At 39.2% G+C, this 13,747-nt stretch overlaps 1 protein-coding gene across 2 annotated transcripts in view; it reads right to left on the minus strand.

Moving 5' to 3' along the window:
* Positions 1–392: 392 nt before the first annotated feature.
* The window catches only part of LOC146458856 (guanine nucleotide exchange protein smcr8a-like), a 32,659-nt gene continuing 19,304 nt past the window's right edge, over positions 393–13,747 (minus strand). For both annotated transcript variants that reach the window (XM_085090223.1, XM_085090222.1), the window contains exons 20-31: positions 12,975–13,028; positions 12,151–12,210; positions 11,644–11,704; positions 11,116–11,172; positions 10,236–10,280; positions 8,950–8,981; positions 7,952–8,032; positions 6,834–6,873; positions 5,930–5,989; positions 5,758–5,821; positions 4,226–4,261; positions 393–3,556 (exon numbers count right to left, since the gene is read on the minus strand). In XM_085090223.1, coding sequence (XP_084946349.1) covers positions 3,465–3,556; positions 4,226–4,261; positions 5,758–5,821; positions 5,930–5,989; positions 6,834–6,873; positions 7,952–8,032; positions 8,950–8,981; positions 10,236–10,280; positions 11,116–11,172; positions 11,644–11,704; positions 12,151–12,210; positions 12,975–13,028 — 682 coding nt within the window. In that variant the 3' untranslated portion in view covers positions 393–3,464. The remainder of the gene's footprint in view (positions 3,557–4,225; positions 4,262–5,757; positions 5,822–5,929; positions 5,990–6,833; positions 6,874–7,951; positions 8,033–8,949; positions 8,982–10,235; positions 10,281–11,115; positions 11,173–11,643; positions 11,705–12,150; positions 12,211–12,974; positions 13,029–13,747) is intronic.

The following is a 13,747-nucleotide window of genomic DNA, read 5'->3' on the forward strand; positions in this document are numbered from 1 at the left end:
TACACCAATGTGTGGAGATTGATACAAAATCAGTGATTTTTTATTAAGAGCATAATGGCACTAGCAAGAAAAGTTATCTATTTCTATACTTATTTCAATTTATTTGCATTTCTTATGCTTTTGTTCTCTTCTGTGGTAACAATTTTTGTTCTCAACAAAATCCAATTCATTATAGTTTATAGGGTCGGAAGCATATAATTCCCCATACCTCTCGTTTTCCACCGAACTGGATCTCAAAGTTATACGCTTGTGGCTTCGTTGGGTTTATTGAAAACGCAGAGTAACTAATCTTTGTTGTATTTAAGTATTTACTCTCCGACTACATTTGTGAAGCGCGAGAAAGGAGTATAATTTAAACGTCGCTTTCTGGCGAATTCAAGACGCAGAAATACTACCAAAACATCACAGTTTAATTACATTCACCAGATAAAGCAAGAGGTAGGTTGCACTTTACTTTGAGAGGTGAATAGGAGAATCTTTGCTGAAATCCTCGCTCTGGCCTGAATCAAACAACAAGCAACGAACAAATGAACACAAAAAACTACAAAAGTAAGTCACTCTTGGTAGTCGGTGTAAATATGGACACTATAAACTTTCTATCTGACGATTCGCTCTGTTGAAGGGCTAACGTTCGAAACGTCAGCGCTCGAGTCGCTTTATGATGGCAAAAATACCTTATCAACTCTGTTGATAAAACCACACATTCGTAAAATTTGTGTAAGGCAATACAAGCCTGCAATTGTATGTCAAAAATGTTTTGGGACATATCATTGTAGCTCACAAACGTTTACCAAGGCGGCCTATTTTGCCAAACAGAAACGTTTGACATTTCAGCAGCATTTCCGAGTTGCTGTGAACCTCACTATGAAAGCAAGGCTAAGTGCAAAGTTTCTATTATGAAAATTAGTTTTCATTCACATGAAAACAAGACTAATTTTCATATGAAAAGCTTTTGCACTTAGCCTTGCTTTCATAGTGAGATTCACAGCAACTCGGAAATGGCCTATTGAAAACTGCTTTATCCCGAAGCAAATTATTTTCGTTATTCGCATTTACCAGGCTAATTCGCAACTTCATATTTAAATTGTAAGAAAGAAAAACGATTTCGACGACTGGTATTCTAGATAAAATAAATATCTTTAATCATTATAACTTCGTATATTAATTTTTTGCGCAAATTCTTGAATTTTTTTACCTACTATGTCCGTCTATTGTGATTCCAATTTGTTATAATTTTTTTGGTTTTCTACATTAAAAATATAGAAAACATAACTTCTTAACGAGTTTCCGAAAATGCAATAACATAATAAAATTTATCTCAAAATATATTTCATTAAAAAATTCTATCTAGCTTATATTTATGAATAAAATAAATTTAGGAAAGAAGCAAAAATTCCTCACACTGTGTCAAAGATTACTATAGAAAAAAAAAGCGCAGTAATAAAAATGGCCACGCTTTAAACTACACGACAACTTAAAAGTCTATATACATGATGAAACAAAGGTTATTACTAACGAAACGATATAGCCGTGTTTTCCAAACTTTCCATGCTTTAAAATGACGATTTGCTAGAGTTCAATAGGAATTGAGGAAAAACTTCATTAAAAGCAGCTCAAGTTCAGTTGTAGGCCTTTTTACCAGAAAAAAAATAAAATAAAATAACATAAATCACTTTATTTTTAAGTGTCAATGTGTTTGGTACAGAGCACTAATTGTGGACACTTTCCAGATCGAATTGGAATTTAGAAACGTTGTCTTTTAGAATTGCTGGGACCGTTTGCACGATTCAAACTAAGTTTTTACTGTAAATGGTTTGAACCCTAGAGACATGTCATAATTATGTAAATTTCTAAATTATGATCATCTTGGTAAGTGTTGACCAACCAGGTCAATAACCAGAGTAATTTATACCATCTACTAACTTTCCACACTTGACTTGACTCTGAAGATGGCTTCCGCCCAGGTTGTCAAAACGTTAGTTCGGGAGCCTAAGCAACGACGACGGCAACGGCAACGGCAACGAAAACGTCACTTGAAAATATAACTTCGCGATTATTCCAATTCGTTCAATTTGCACAATGTAACCGAAGTATCCGGGAACTAAATTGATAGGAACGGCGTTCAAGTAAGGAAAGAGAATGACAAATTCACCGTCGTGTGCTCACATTCTCCACAAAACCATGAATTTGGTCATTTCACGATGTTGTTTTGCTGATGACGCCAAAGAAATGTACAAAAACATAACGCGAGTGCAGAGCGATTGTTTTCTCATTAACGCTATTGTTTTGTGGCGTTCTCGTTGCCGTTGCCGTCGTCGTTGCTTAAGTTCCCTAGTTAGGGAGCTTAAGCAACGACGACGGCAACGGCAATGAAAACGTCACCTGAAAATATAACTTTATTTCATTTGCTCTGCTTCGCGATTATTTCAACACGCTCAACTTTTGCCAAAATGGCGCACTATCCAGGAACCAAATTGGTAGGGGTAGCTAGCGTACAAGTTAAGAAAGAAAATGAAAAATTTGCCGTCGTCCGTCGACGTTCTCCACAAAACCTTAAATGTGGTCATTTCACGTTGTTGTTTTGCAGAGGACGGCAAAGAAATGTACCAAAATGTAAAACGCACGTGCAGAGCGATTGTTTTTGCTCATTAAACCTATTGTTTTGCAGCGTTGTCGTTTCCGTTGCGTCGTCGTTGCTTAAGCTCCCTAATGTCACCTCAAACAGTCCTTCTCAGGACTACACTCACCCGAACGATCATAATTTGCGTACTTATATATTTCTACTCCTAAAATGATAGCTTCTCGAACTACAACCAGTGACAAAGCCGCTGATACACACTCACCATCTTACCCCTGTTCAATTGAGAGCTTAAGAAGCTCCACGGCCACGGCAACGAGAACGTCACAAAACAATAGGATATAATGAGAAAAACAATGGCCCTGCATGTGCGTTATAAAGTTTAGTACATTTCTTTGCCGTACTCGGCCAAAATGACCAAATTCAAGGTTTTGTAGCGAACGTGAGCACATGACCGTGAATGTTTCACTATCCGTCTCAACTTGAACGCCGTTCCCACCTGTTCTGTTACTGGATAGTTCGGCCACATTGTATCAAGCTGAACGAATTGGAACTGATCACGAAGTAGTACAAGTAACGCGAACTTATAATTTCAAATGACGTTTTCGCTGGTGTTGCCGTCGTGGTTTCTGAGTCCCTAATCACGATTATAACGACGATGCTTCAGTAAATTGACACTAGCTGTAGGCTGAAACTAGTTTGATTAAATAACCGAGGTTAAACGATAAAATAATGGCTATGAAGTATGAACACCAAAATAGCTGAAAAAGAAGTTTCCAAACTGAAAGGTTCGAAGCATGATTTCAGGATTTTGATTGCAAAAGATTGGCAAGCCTGTGTTATTCTCCTCAGCTTTTGCTGGCTCCACATGAGTTCGAAAGCGAGGTCACGGCAAATCCAACGGTTTTACATTCCGCAAAACCGCGCACTTCGACAGGTCGGTGATAATCAACGGCGATGCATTCTCTGGAGGTGAATCTGTGAAAACAAAATCCCAAGAAATAAATTACCGCGAAAAACGCTTTCCACCGCCACTTTTAAAAAAAGGTTTTCGATTTCAGGTCATTTCAAACATCTTTTCAGTCGTGTGAACATGACATCTTGTTCCTTGGTAACAGGAACATTCCTAAGACATGGACACTTTCTCCGAGTATTATTTCTCTAGTACAGTTTTTATTTAGCACTCGCTGTGTGCTTTGTGCATATGTGTTTATTTCTGTGTGTGTACCGACCTATACTAGTGTTATTACTTTTGTAAAACTGGCTGCCTGCTTCCTTTAACTTTTAGCAAACAAAAGAGTATTAAAATGCCAGCCATTTTTGCATAGTGTCTATTCTGTATGCTAGGTTTGAAGCTCTTAGATTTTTTCTGTGCATTTATTATGGGCAAATGTACCAGGCAAAACTCGAACGGGAAGTCCAGGGTAATGCTAGGAGGTGAACAGCAAAATCCGGAGTTTCAGTAGCCAATTAGAGCGTGAAAAACACTGTCCACTGGTTTGTCATGTACTAGTAATCTTGATCAGCCGAAAAGAAAAGTACTACTCACTTCGGCAATGCTCTTCCACAGCTGACAAGTGCTTGTTCGGTTTGTTTCGTACTTTCATAACATGAGCTTATTTAATGTCATTTAATCGTCGAACGTACCTGAATCAAGCGTAACAGCTCCTGCTGCTGACAAATCTAAGAAAACGTCCAAAACGACAACTTCAAATTAAACCAGCGCGCAATGTAAAAACTGCATCAATTTACCGAGCGTTATCTTCTCAAACTCATTAATAATTCAAGAAGATTAAACAAAGGAAATCGTTCTCGTGAAGGTGATCTTAATAGGCCATTTTACAGTTGTGTGCGTAGTGACCTGGACTTGGATTGGAGGCGAGGCTGGGGGGTGACCTTGTTTTGATACAAACCTCACTGCTTTTCAAATGTAAATGCAAACTAGTTAGCATGAGAACAGCTTCATCTACATGTGAAAAACAGTGAGGTTTGTATCAAAACAAGGTCACCCCCAGCCTCGCTTCCAATACAAGGCCAAGTCACTAAGCACACAACTGTAAAATGGGCTATTTGCATAAAATTTGGAGGACTTTGGCTTTGAATTTCTCCAGGAATTATTAATGGTTTGGGAAGATATATCAAACACTCCAAACCATGAGGCGCAGCCGAGTGGTTTTAGACCCGATAAAACACGTGCTGCGGGTTTTTTGAACGGCTTCAAAAACATTCTTGGAAAAGCGTGTGTCAAGAGAGTTCATAACAATAATGCTTTTGTGAACGTTGGAAATTAGCATACGAGAAAAACATTAAACACCGCATACTAATAAGGAGAAGGTTTTATCGGGTTTTAAAGCCACTGCATGTGATGTTTTATTGACCACTTAATAGCTAAATGGGCTTATGAATTATTAATAAGGTTTTGAACGGAATTTATAGACTTCCAAAGCACAATTTCAACCAATCAGAAAACACCTTTACCAAAGTTGGTCCAAAAAAACAATAAAACGACATGAACAGCTGGAACCATGACTCTTAGACCTCTGTCCAGGAACACGCTGAATTGGCTTGTACCCACGGCAGTAGCCTGTGTAGCAACCGTTTCCGTTGGGGTTTGTGCGTTTTTTGCTGTGTGAACGCGCGGAAATTGGGACAGAGCGAAAAAAACGTTTCTTTCTTTCTCTCGTCCCAGTATCCGCGCGGTCAAAAAGCGAACCCCAACGGAAACGCTTGCTACGCAGGCTCCAAAAGACACTGGCTCAATTTTGTACCCAGAGTCCTCAGGCTGTTTGGCCAGCGGTTGGTCGTCAGGAGAGACTCTGGGGAACTGGAATTTTATTACCGCAAGATTATTGTGGTAAAACAATGGAAGCCGTTACGGAGTTAATTCAGAGCAGCCAATCAAAAAATTTAAATTTTTTCGAATTCTCCAGAGTCTCTCCTGGCGCCTACCCGCTGACTAAAAAGCCTGAGGACTCTGGGTACGAGATTGACAGTGGCTCGAAAAAGTATTCTAATAAAGAACTTCAATCAAACCATTATTAATTAATAACAACGCCCCCAAAACAATCCTTCTGCTTGTCTCGGGTTCTTTTATTTCCTCGACGAACGTAAAACGTTGACCAGCTATCGTTGACAGTGAAGGGAGAGACGGAGGTTAAATATTGGCCAAAGGACTTTACCTTGATACGGAGAATGGGTCTGGTAGAAATCAACTTGCTGTTGTTTGATAAGTTCAGCAAAATACTAAAACAATAAATAGCTGCATTAGTTAGTTACAATTAACCCAAAGAAGATGCCACTGGAAATCTTAAACAAAGTGAACAAATAATACAGTAAACCAATCATACATACCTGAACGATTTTAGCATCAGAAAAGTGCACGCGAAGTCTGTTCAAAATTTCAGAAGCATCCTATGGTAGAAAAACCAAAACAAGACTAATATAAGAAAAGCTGACACAGTGAACTCTCGCCTTGCGGACACCTCGATAATACGGACAGCAGCTAAATCTCCGGCAAAAAATAAATGACAGACGTTTGACGGAAATAAATTCCCCTTATTACGTACACTCCCGCCATTAAGGGTACCAACACCCTCGGGACGGCGAGAGAGTACGTAATAGCGGGAATTTATTTCAGTCAAACGTCTGTATTTTATTTGCCGGGGATTTAGCTGCTGTCCGTATTATCGGGGTGTCTGTAATAGCTAGGTGTCCGCAAGGCGAGAGTTTAGGACATGTATTTAGGATATATTACATGTAAAATGAAAGGAGCTCAACAATGTTAAAATCTAGAAGCTGTAAGAATAGTGCTGTGTTCTGTGGAATGTGTCGCAAAGTGGAAAATCTAATCACATAACGGAGAAATGATCACTGTTCTCTCGAGTAGATCTTTCGGAAATGACCACGAATTTGAAAATCGATCTTTGTGAAGGTATGCATTGCATTTGCATTGTAAATCTATCTTCTTACACTCATTAATAATTCACGACGAGAAAACAAAGACAGTTACTACCATGAAGGAGATCTGGGAATGCGGTCTAAATTGTCATAAAATGTGGTGAACTCTTGCTTTGAATTTTTAATGATTTGAGAAGATATACAAAACACTCGGAAAAGAGTTTCCTCCGATTTCTAAACACCTCAAAGGCGGTTAAAAAAATCTCGACTCGTCCTCGTTGTTTCAAACCATTTCTTAAATGTCTGAAAATCGGTGCAAACACTTTTCCTCGTGCTAAATGTTGTCGATTTGTCTTACCCGCATTTCTACCGCTTGTCCAGTGTCTGATCGCTGGCTACTGTGGATGCAAAACAAGATGCTAATGATTAAAGCATTCTTTACACACTTCATTTTCAAAATTTCTGCTACGTTTGGTAGAAAAAGATGGCATAATAACAGACCCCTCCTCCATAAGCTTTTCAACTTTGGCATTAGAGAGAAAGCCATCTACCCAGTATCTGTGCTGTATATACTTAGACGTATCAACGACCAGTGTACTCACCGATTAAAGAATTTATATTGAGTTTCGGTATGAAGTCGATTTTAAACACGGGGTTCTACTTTTTACCAATTTTTTCGCGCTTAGAGTGTGGTTTCAGGCACACCTCTCCCCCCTCCCGGAAACGCCCCCTATCCACTGGGGTGAGTTCACTAAAGCTCAAGGTCGGGCTCGGCCACTAAGGTCAGACGTCACAAGAGTGTTTTTGGCCACGATGAACATTTGATGAGGGGGGGGGGGGGGGGGGATTTATGTTTCTCGCCCCAGGTCGGTGTTGTTTCTTTGTCGCTGTTGTGCAAACTAGTGTTTATGAATACTTAAAGAAAACTATGAATTCATCTAGAACCCTATAGCTAGCATTTCAGCGTCGAAGTGTTTGTAAAATACCTCTGTTATTTCACTAGAGGCAACATAAGATTATCAGACTTGACAATTTTAAGTTGCTCTGTCATTGAGCTGGAATAGTAACTGATCTTGCGCCAGGCTATCAAATCATGTTTGAGAAGTAGTTCGAGCTATACGCGGTGACAGCGATTTGGACGAACGTTTGACACTATTAGCCATTAACAAATTCGTCAGTGGAGAACAAGACGACCCAGATCCTGAATATGCTTAAAATTGGGGGACGGGGACACAATACCGTGCAGTACACTTTTTCGACCTTATACCCTCCCACAAACCGCAAACAGAGCGCGAGTCACGTGTGCCACTCCCGTCGCGCGTGACTCACGCTCCGCGCTCGCCTCGCGCTTGCCTCCACTTGCCTGCTGGCTACCTTTCCATTGATACTCCATACCACAATTCATGGGTGTTATCAAAAGAACTTGGTGATATGCAGTTTAGACATACCATAGCTACGGGTGACAAATGTGCTTACCTTTTACAGCCCCATTGTAGGCCTCCGAGGCAGTAAACATAATAATAGATATAAGACTTGTTTGCCAACTCCAAGAAAACACTTCAACAGTAATTAAAAAGAAAAAATTAGCAAGAGCATCCTCTTGATTTGAACAGATACAACTACACGTAAAAGATAAAGATGTAAAGGTGAAAACTACAGAGGTCCCGTGTTTGTCTTTATTCTTAGGAAACGTTTCCCCGTTGACTCAACACAGCAACTGTCGAGTTTGTCTAACACGAAACTGACGGAGGTGACATAAACGCTGTTGAATTTATTCTGCAGATGAGCGCGGCGATGTAGAATTCAGGGCAAAAGTGGTAAGTACATGAGATCTATCCCGATCCCGCCGGATCGGTTAAGGATCGGTTGAAGAAACAACAGGCATCCTTAGTGTGTGTGTTGAAATTTAAGGGAGGGCGATGTTTGAGGGTTTGAGGGAAAGTAGCAGGGATTGTTTAGTGTCTCTCAGGGAATAAAAGTCACATTGGATTCCCAATAGAGGTGTACAGAATTCCTTGTTGTCACTATACCAAGTGCTTTTAACAGGGTATAACCGGTAGTTGTAGACGCGTATTCAAAACATCAGGTGGAAAATTAAAGTTAGTGAAAAGAAAGGTAAGTGGTAGTACGTAGGTAGGTACATTCACAGATAGATAAGGGGATTAATTCCTAAAGAAACTGTGGTGCTGCGTCGGTAAAAGAGTGGAAACGAATGTTTGGTTTTATCAACGGAGTTGATATGGTAATTTGGCCATCGTAAAGAGATTCGAGTGCTGACGTTTCGAGCGTTCGCCCTTCGTCATAAGGGCTAATGAAATTACCTTATCAACTCTGATGATGCTGCAAGTGGCCCACTCGGTCGGAGCGTAAACCGGCGTCTGGACCATAAATCAACTGAGAGAATTTCTACCAACCCCTCCCCCTACAGCAACACAATTTCTAGCATTCAGTCTCGTAAAATAAAAACAAGTCACCTGTGAATAAAGGCCACGAGTGCTGCATTTGTCTGAAGCCACCAAACAACAACAACAACAACAATTAAAAATGAAGGACATTCATACTCCAGGGTACAGCTATTTTTGTGGAAGAAGACAGTCAGGGATTGCATCAGGGGTGTAACCATTCACATGAATTAAATGTGCAGAAGTTTACACAGGATATTTCTTGGAAAGGTTTAGCCACAGTGTAACCCTGTACAAATCCTAGGGTTAGAAAAGCTCTTTACGCTGAAGCCCAATACGTCTGCGGAAGTCAATCGTATAAGATTAGATTTAGTTAAACATCTAATGATAAAAAATAAGCGAAAGAAGTCTTTTTACACTACGTTTCGATGACTCCATGTAATCATTTTCAAGTGAAAATAGAATAAAAAACTATTTATTTTAATTTGTTACCTTTACACGCATAATTTACGTTTTATCGCCTTGCACGGTATATATTAAGTTGTCAATTTTATTTTATTTTATTTTCACTTGAAAATGATGACATGGAGTCATCGAAACATAGTGTGAAACTTCTTTCGCTCATTTTTATCATTAGATGAATTCAATCGTTACTGTGAAAAAGCCAATTTCACCGGCCTGTGCAAAATCAGTTAGGCCGTATCGTGCTTAAAAAACCATTAAACGCTCAGTCATTCCCTCTTATCGTCCGAAGTCAACAAATATCCTGCGATATGCATAATTTCGTGTGTTGCGGAGAAAAATGGCAAAATAAAGATCGTCTTCAGCTTTTCTGCAATAAAACTGTGCTTTGTGATAAATGTGCTGAACAGTAAATAATGGTGATTGAACTGAGTGGAGTGCAATTTGGTCTGAAATCATACGCGTAATTTGTGATTTGAAATCACAAGTATGATATCAGACCAAAATTGCATGACACGAAGTTCAATTACCAATTTATTACACCCATTTTGAAATCACACATTTCCTTTTTGTCAATATTAATATTTATTTATTTATCCACTTCAGGAAATCCGGTTTTTTAAAAAGGATGCGATATACAGCAAAAACAAAAAATAGTGCGATTCGTGAATAAATCGCACTGTTGAGAGCCAATCAGATTGCAAGGATCACCAGTGATTTCAAAATGGGCGTAATAAAACAATTATCCCACTCAATCTTGCGGAATATCCCTGATTATCCCAGGCAATATTCCGCGCGATTTCACAGGATAATTGTTAAATATAGACATGGTATCGAGTTCATCAAATTAAATATAACTATTAAAATGAATCAATAAAGGAGAGTCCGTCACTTACTGGCCACTGGTTGGCATAATTGCAGAAAGAACGGAGATAATGACCCTGAAGAAAACGAAGCCATAATCAGCAGAAATATGATGGACTCCTGTCATTTGGTTTGTGCAAGGGAAACACAAGGGACCTTTAGCAACGACGACGGCCAAGGCAGCGAAAACGTTATGAATTTTCAATTTTGAAGTGGAAACGATAATTGACCAAATGAAAAACTGATCATCCATGTCCTTCTCTTTGCCAGTATAATGTGATTATCTTTTTCCCTTTTCATCTCTTTTCTATTGTAATATTAATGATAATAAAAAATTACATATAATTTACTTTAATTTTGATGTATAGTCTTATCTAAATCTGCGTTATTATGTAAAGTTAAGTTTTCCGTTTTCCAGCATGTTTGTAATTTACTGTAATTTTTTTCCATTATGTTGTCGTGCTCGTGTTGTCCCGCCTCGACTAGCTTTGTCACTATTTGCGGGACAAGCCCTTTATATAATCTGAATCTGTAAATAAATTGCTGTTGTTGTTGTAGGGTCTTCGTGATTATTCCAACTCGCTTTAAATGTCAAACGTAGGTGAAATTTCCTGGAGTTGAATTCTTGGAGACCGCACCCAAGTTTAGAAAGAGAATGAAAAATTCGTCGTTGTGTGTTGACGTCCTCCATAAAGCACATGTCCCATTAGGAAATTTCACGTCCTGGTCGTGCAGTGACGGCAAAGAAATGTACCCAAACGTGTAATGCACGTGCAGAGTTGTTGTTTTGGTTATTAAGCCTATTACTTTTTTGACGTTGTCGTTGCCGTCACCGTCATCGTTGCTAAAGCTCCATAACATAGCAAAGGAGGGAGGCTCTCGCCTCCAAAACATATATACCAGTCGTCCTACCTTATACTGCGGTGTCTCAACGAGGTCTGTTTCAAAGTTCATGACAGAGACATATCTCTGAAAAGTATAACAAGTATAAATTAAGGACGATGCCTACTAATAAGGAAGTATTTTTGTGTGGTGTATGATTATGCGGGGAAAGCAGATCTTAGAAAGGGTTATTGGAACCCAGAAAAGAAATTGGGGGTAACCACACATTTTTTGAGATAACGATGATGATTTTCCAGATTGAAGCTTTATTACCTCTGAAAAATGCATGGTTACCTCTAATTTTCGTTTTGGATACCAAGAGCACTTGCTAAGCTCTCCTTTCTCCACATAGTTTTAAACCGCACAAAAATATCCCTGTATTAGTAGGCACCACCCATAGGAAACCCGAGTATCTCGAGATGCGCAGAACGTATGCGCAGTAACAAAAGTAGGTACCGTCCTTAAAAAAATAATTTTACTCATTGTGTTGAACAGACAACTTTCTTGTGTGTCATCACTACTTTTTTCATAAAACACAAACCATGTCAGTCATCTCACCTTAACAGACTTGGGTACCATGTTCGTGTTTTTGGTCTTCGCAAGACCAACCAGCTTCAACCTGTTGGGAACAATATCACTGTATCACTGTCGCCCGATTGTTTTTCGACGAGAAAAATAAAGAAAGGTCGTCAAAGTTTTAGGTCTTAGTTGTTGTGATCCAATCACAGTTTCATAAAATCTAGCAAACTAGTTGGATTGCATATCACTGACTGTTTTGCGACGACCCTTTCCACAATGACAGTAAAGCACGCGCGTTCCAGAAATTAATCGGAGGGTTATAAAATAAATAAACCCCTTCCCGGTCTGCTGGTATATCAGATGATGATGCCCTTGGCTTAAAGATTGTCCTCAAAATTTCAAAGTTGCCCTCGAGGCTTTGCTTCTCGGCCAAGTACTGTTAATTTTGACAATCTTTCAGCCTTGGGCATCATTATCCGATATACTAGCTGCCGTGATGGTGGTATTTATTAATTATACAAGAAACACGTAATTATGTCTACTTACCATGCAAGATCAGCAATCTGCAGGGGTTTGGTTCTCCAAGGAACTACTGCCTTTCCATGACTACAACAACAACAACAACAACTTTATTTTTCATCTTAATTTTACATTAATTGTTTAAGATGTTACCTGCAAATAGCTGACAAGCTAATCAAGGCGGGTAGCGAAACGAAACTTGATAAAAAGCGTCCTGACAAGTTATACCGGTAATAAGTATTACAGTGAACTCTCGCCTTGCGGACTCCTCGCTATCACGGACACCCCAATAATACGGACAGCCGCTAAATTCCCAGCAAAAATAAATGACAGAAGTTTGACTGAAATAAATTCCCGCTATAACGGACTCTCGCTATTAAGGACTCTAATTCACGGTCCCGAGGGTGTCCGCAATAAAGGGAGTTGACTGTATTACATACAATACATACACAAAAGTATAACACAAAATATGTGGATTACCACTACGAAAAGTAGTACGGGGAGTGAAGATCTACATTGACCATAACCCGATAAGAGTTCTATAAGAGAACGTTGTCAAATCTTTAAAAATGCCCCTTGCGACAAATTCAAGGATGAACAGGAGCAAAGAAAAGAAGTACTTGATTAGAATGCTATTCTTCGCGTTAAAATTATCGACCGGTCGGTTGTGGCCAACCATTTCTAAAGGCATTTACACTTGATTCCAAAAGTTTCCAAACCCTCGGGACTGCAGACTCAAAAACGTTTTCCCCGTAATCAGTTACTAACTTTCGCATTAGAAAAGTTTGACAGCGTGTTCCCTCCATTCCATGAACAAGAACACATTGCTGTATATTCAATAATAAACAAACCTCATATTTTCTGGTACAAACATCCACAGGGCGGAAATGACTATTCGCACATCCCTGAAGAAGGAAAATAATAACCGCCAGGATTTTTGTTAGAGAAGGTATACAGGGACCATTACTTGCCTATCATATGCGTCATCCTGGCTTTTTTGACACTGCATACAAAAGGTGAGAGCAAATCTACCATGTGGTCCCTGCTAGGTTAAATTTGGTCCCTCCTAATCAAATACTTAACAAAAACCCTAACCCCAATAATAAGCTCTTTCAGATAAAGATTTAAGATAGGAGAACTTGACTGTTATTAGGTCTTTGCAAATTTTAAAAAAACGTTTTTTACAAGAGGCAAAATTATCCAATATTATAGAGACAAACTTGCACAATTTCGGCCTGTTCAAATAGCCCCCAGTGGAATGAGCTTCGGCATGACACAAGCCAAATGGCATGCGACAAAATTAGCGCAGACCATGGGATACCCTAAAAACCATTACTCTGTCCAACCGATAACAAATCTTAACCAAAGCGTCCCACTCTTTCAGTCCAGAATATAATGAACACATGGAAAGAAGGAACCCTTCCTTGTAAAGGATTGAAGATTCTGAAGTCAACACAAAACCAGGCGCATCCAACCTCTTTTTGCTCAGTAGTAATCCTCTTTCACGTAATATATAAAACACAAGGAAGAGTGTTTCATCCGATTTCCAAACGCGGAGAAGTGGATTGAAAAATGAGGCGTAGCCGATTTTTTTAACCCACTTCGAGGTGTTTGAAAATCGAAT

This window comes from Pavona decussata, unplaced genomic scaffold (assembly GCF_977016875.1).
Source record: "Pavona decussata unplaced genomic scaffold, jaPavDecu1.1 SCAFFOLD_226, whole genome shotgun sequence".
Classification (NCBI taxonomy): Eukaryota; Metazoa; Cnidaria; class Anthozoa; order Scleractinia; family Agariciidae; genus Pavona; species Pavona decussata.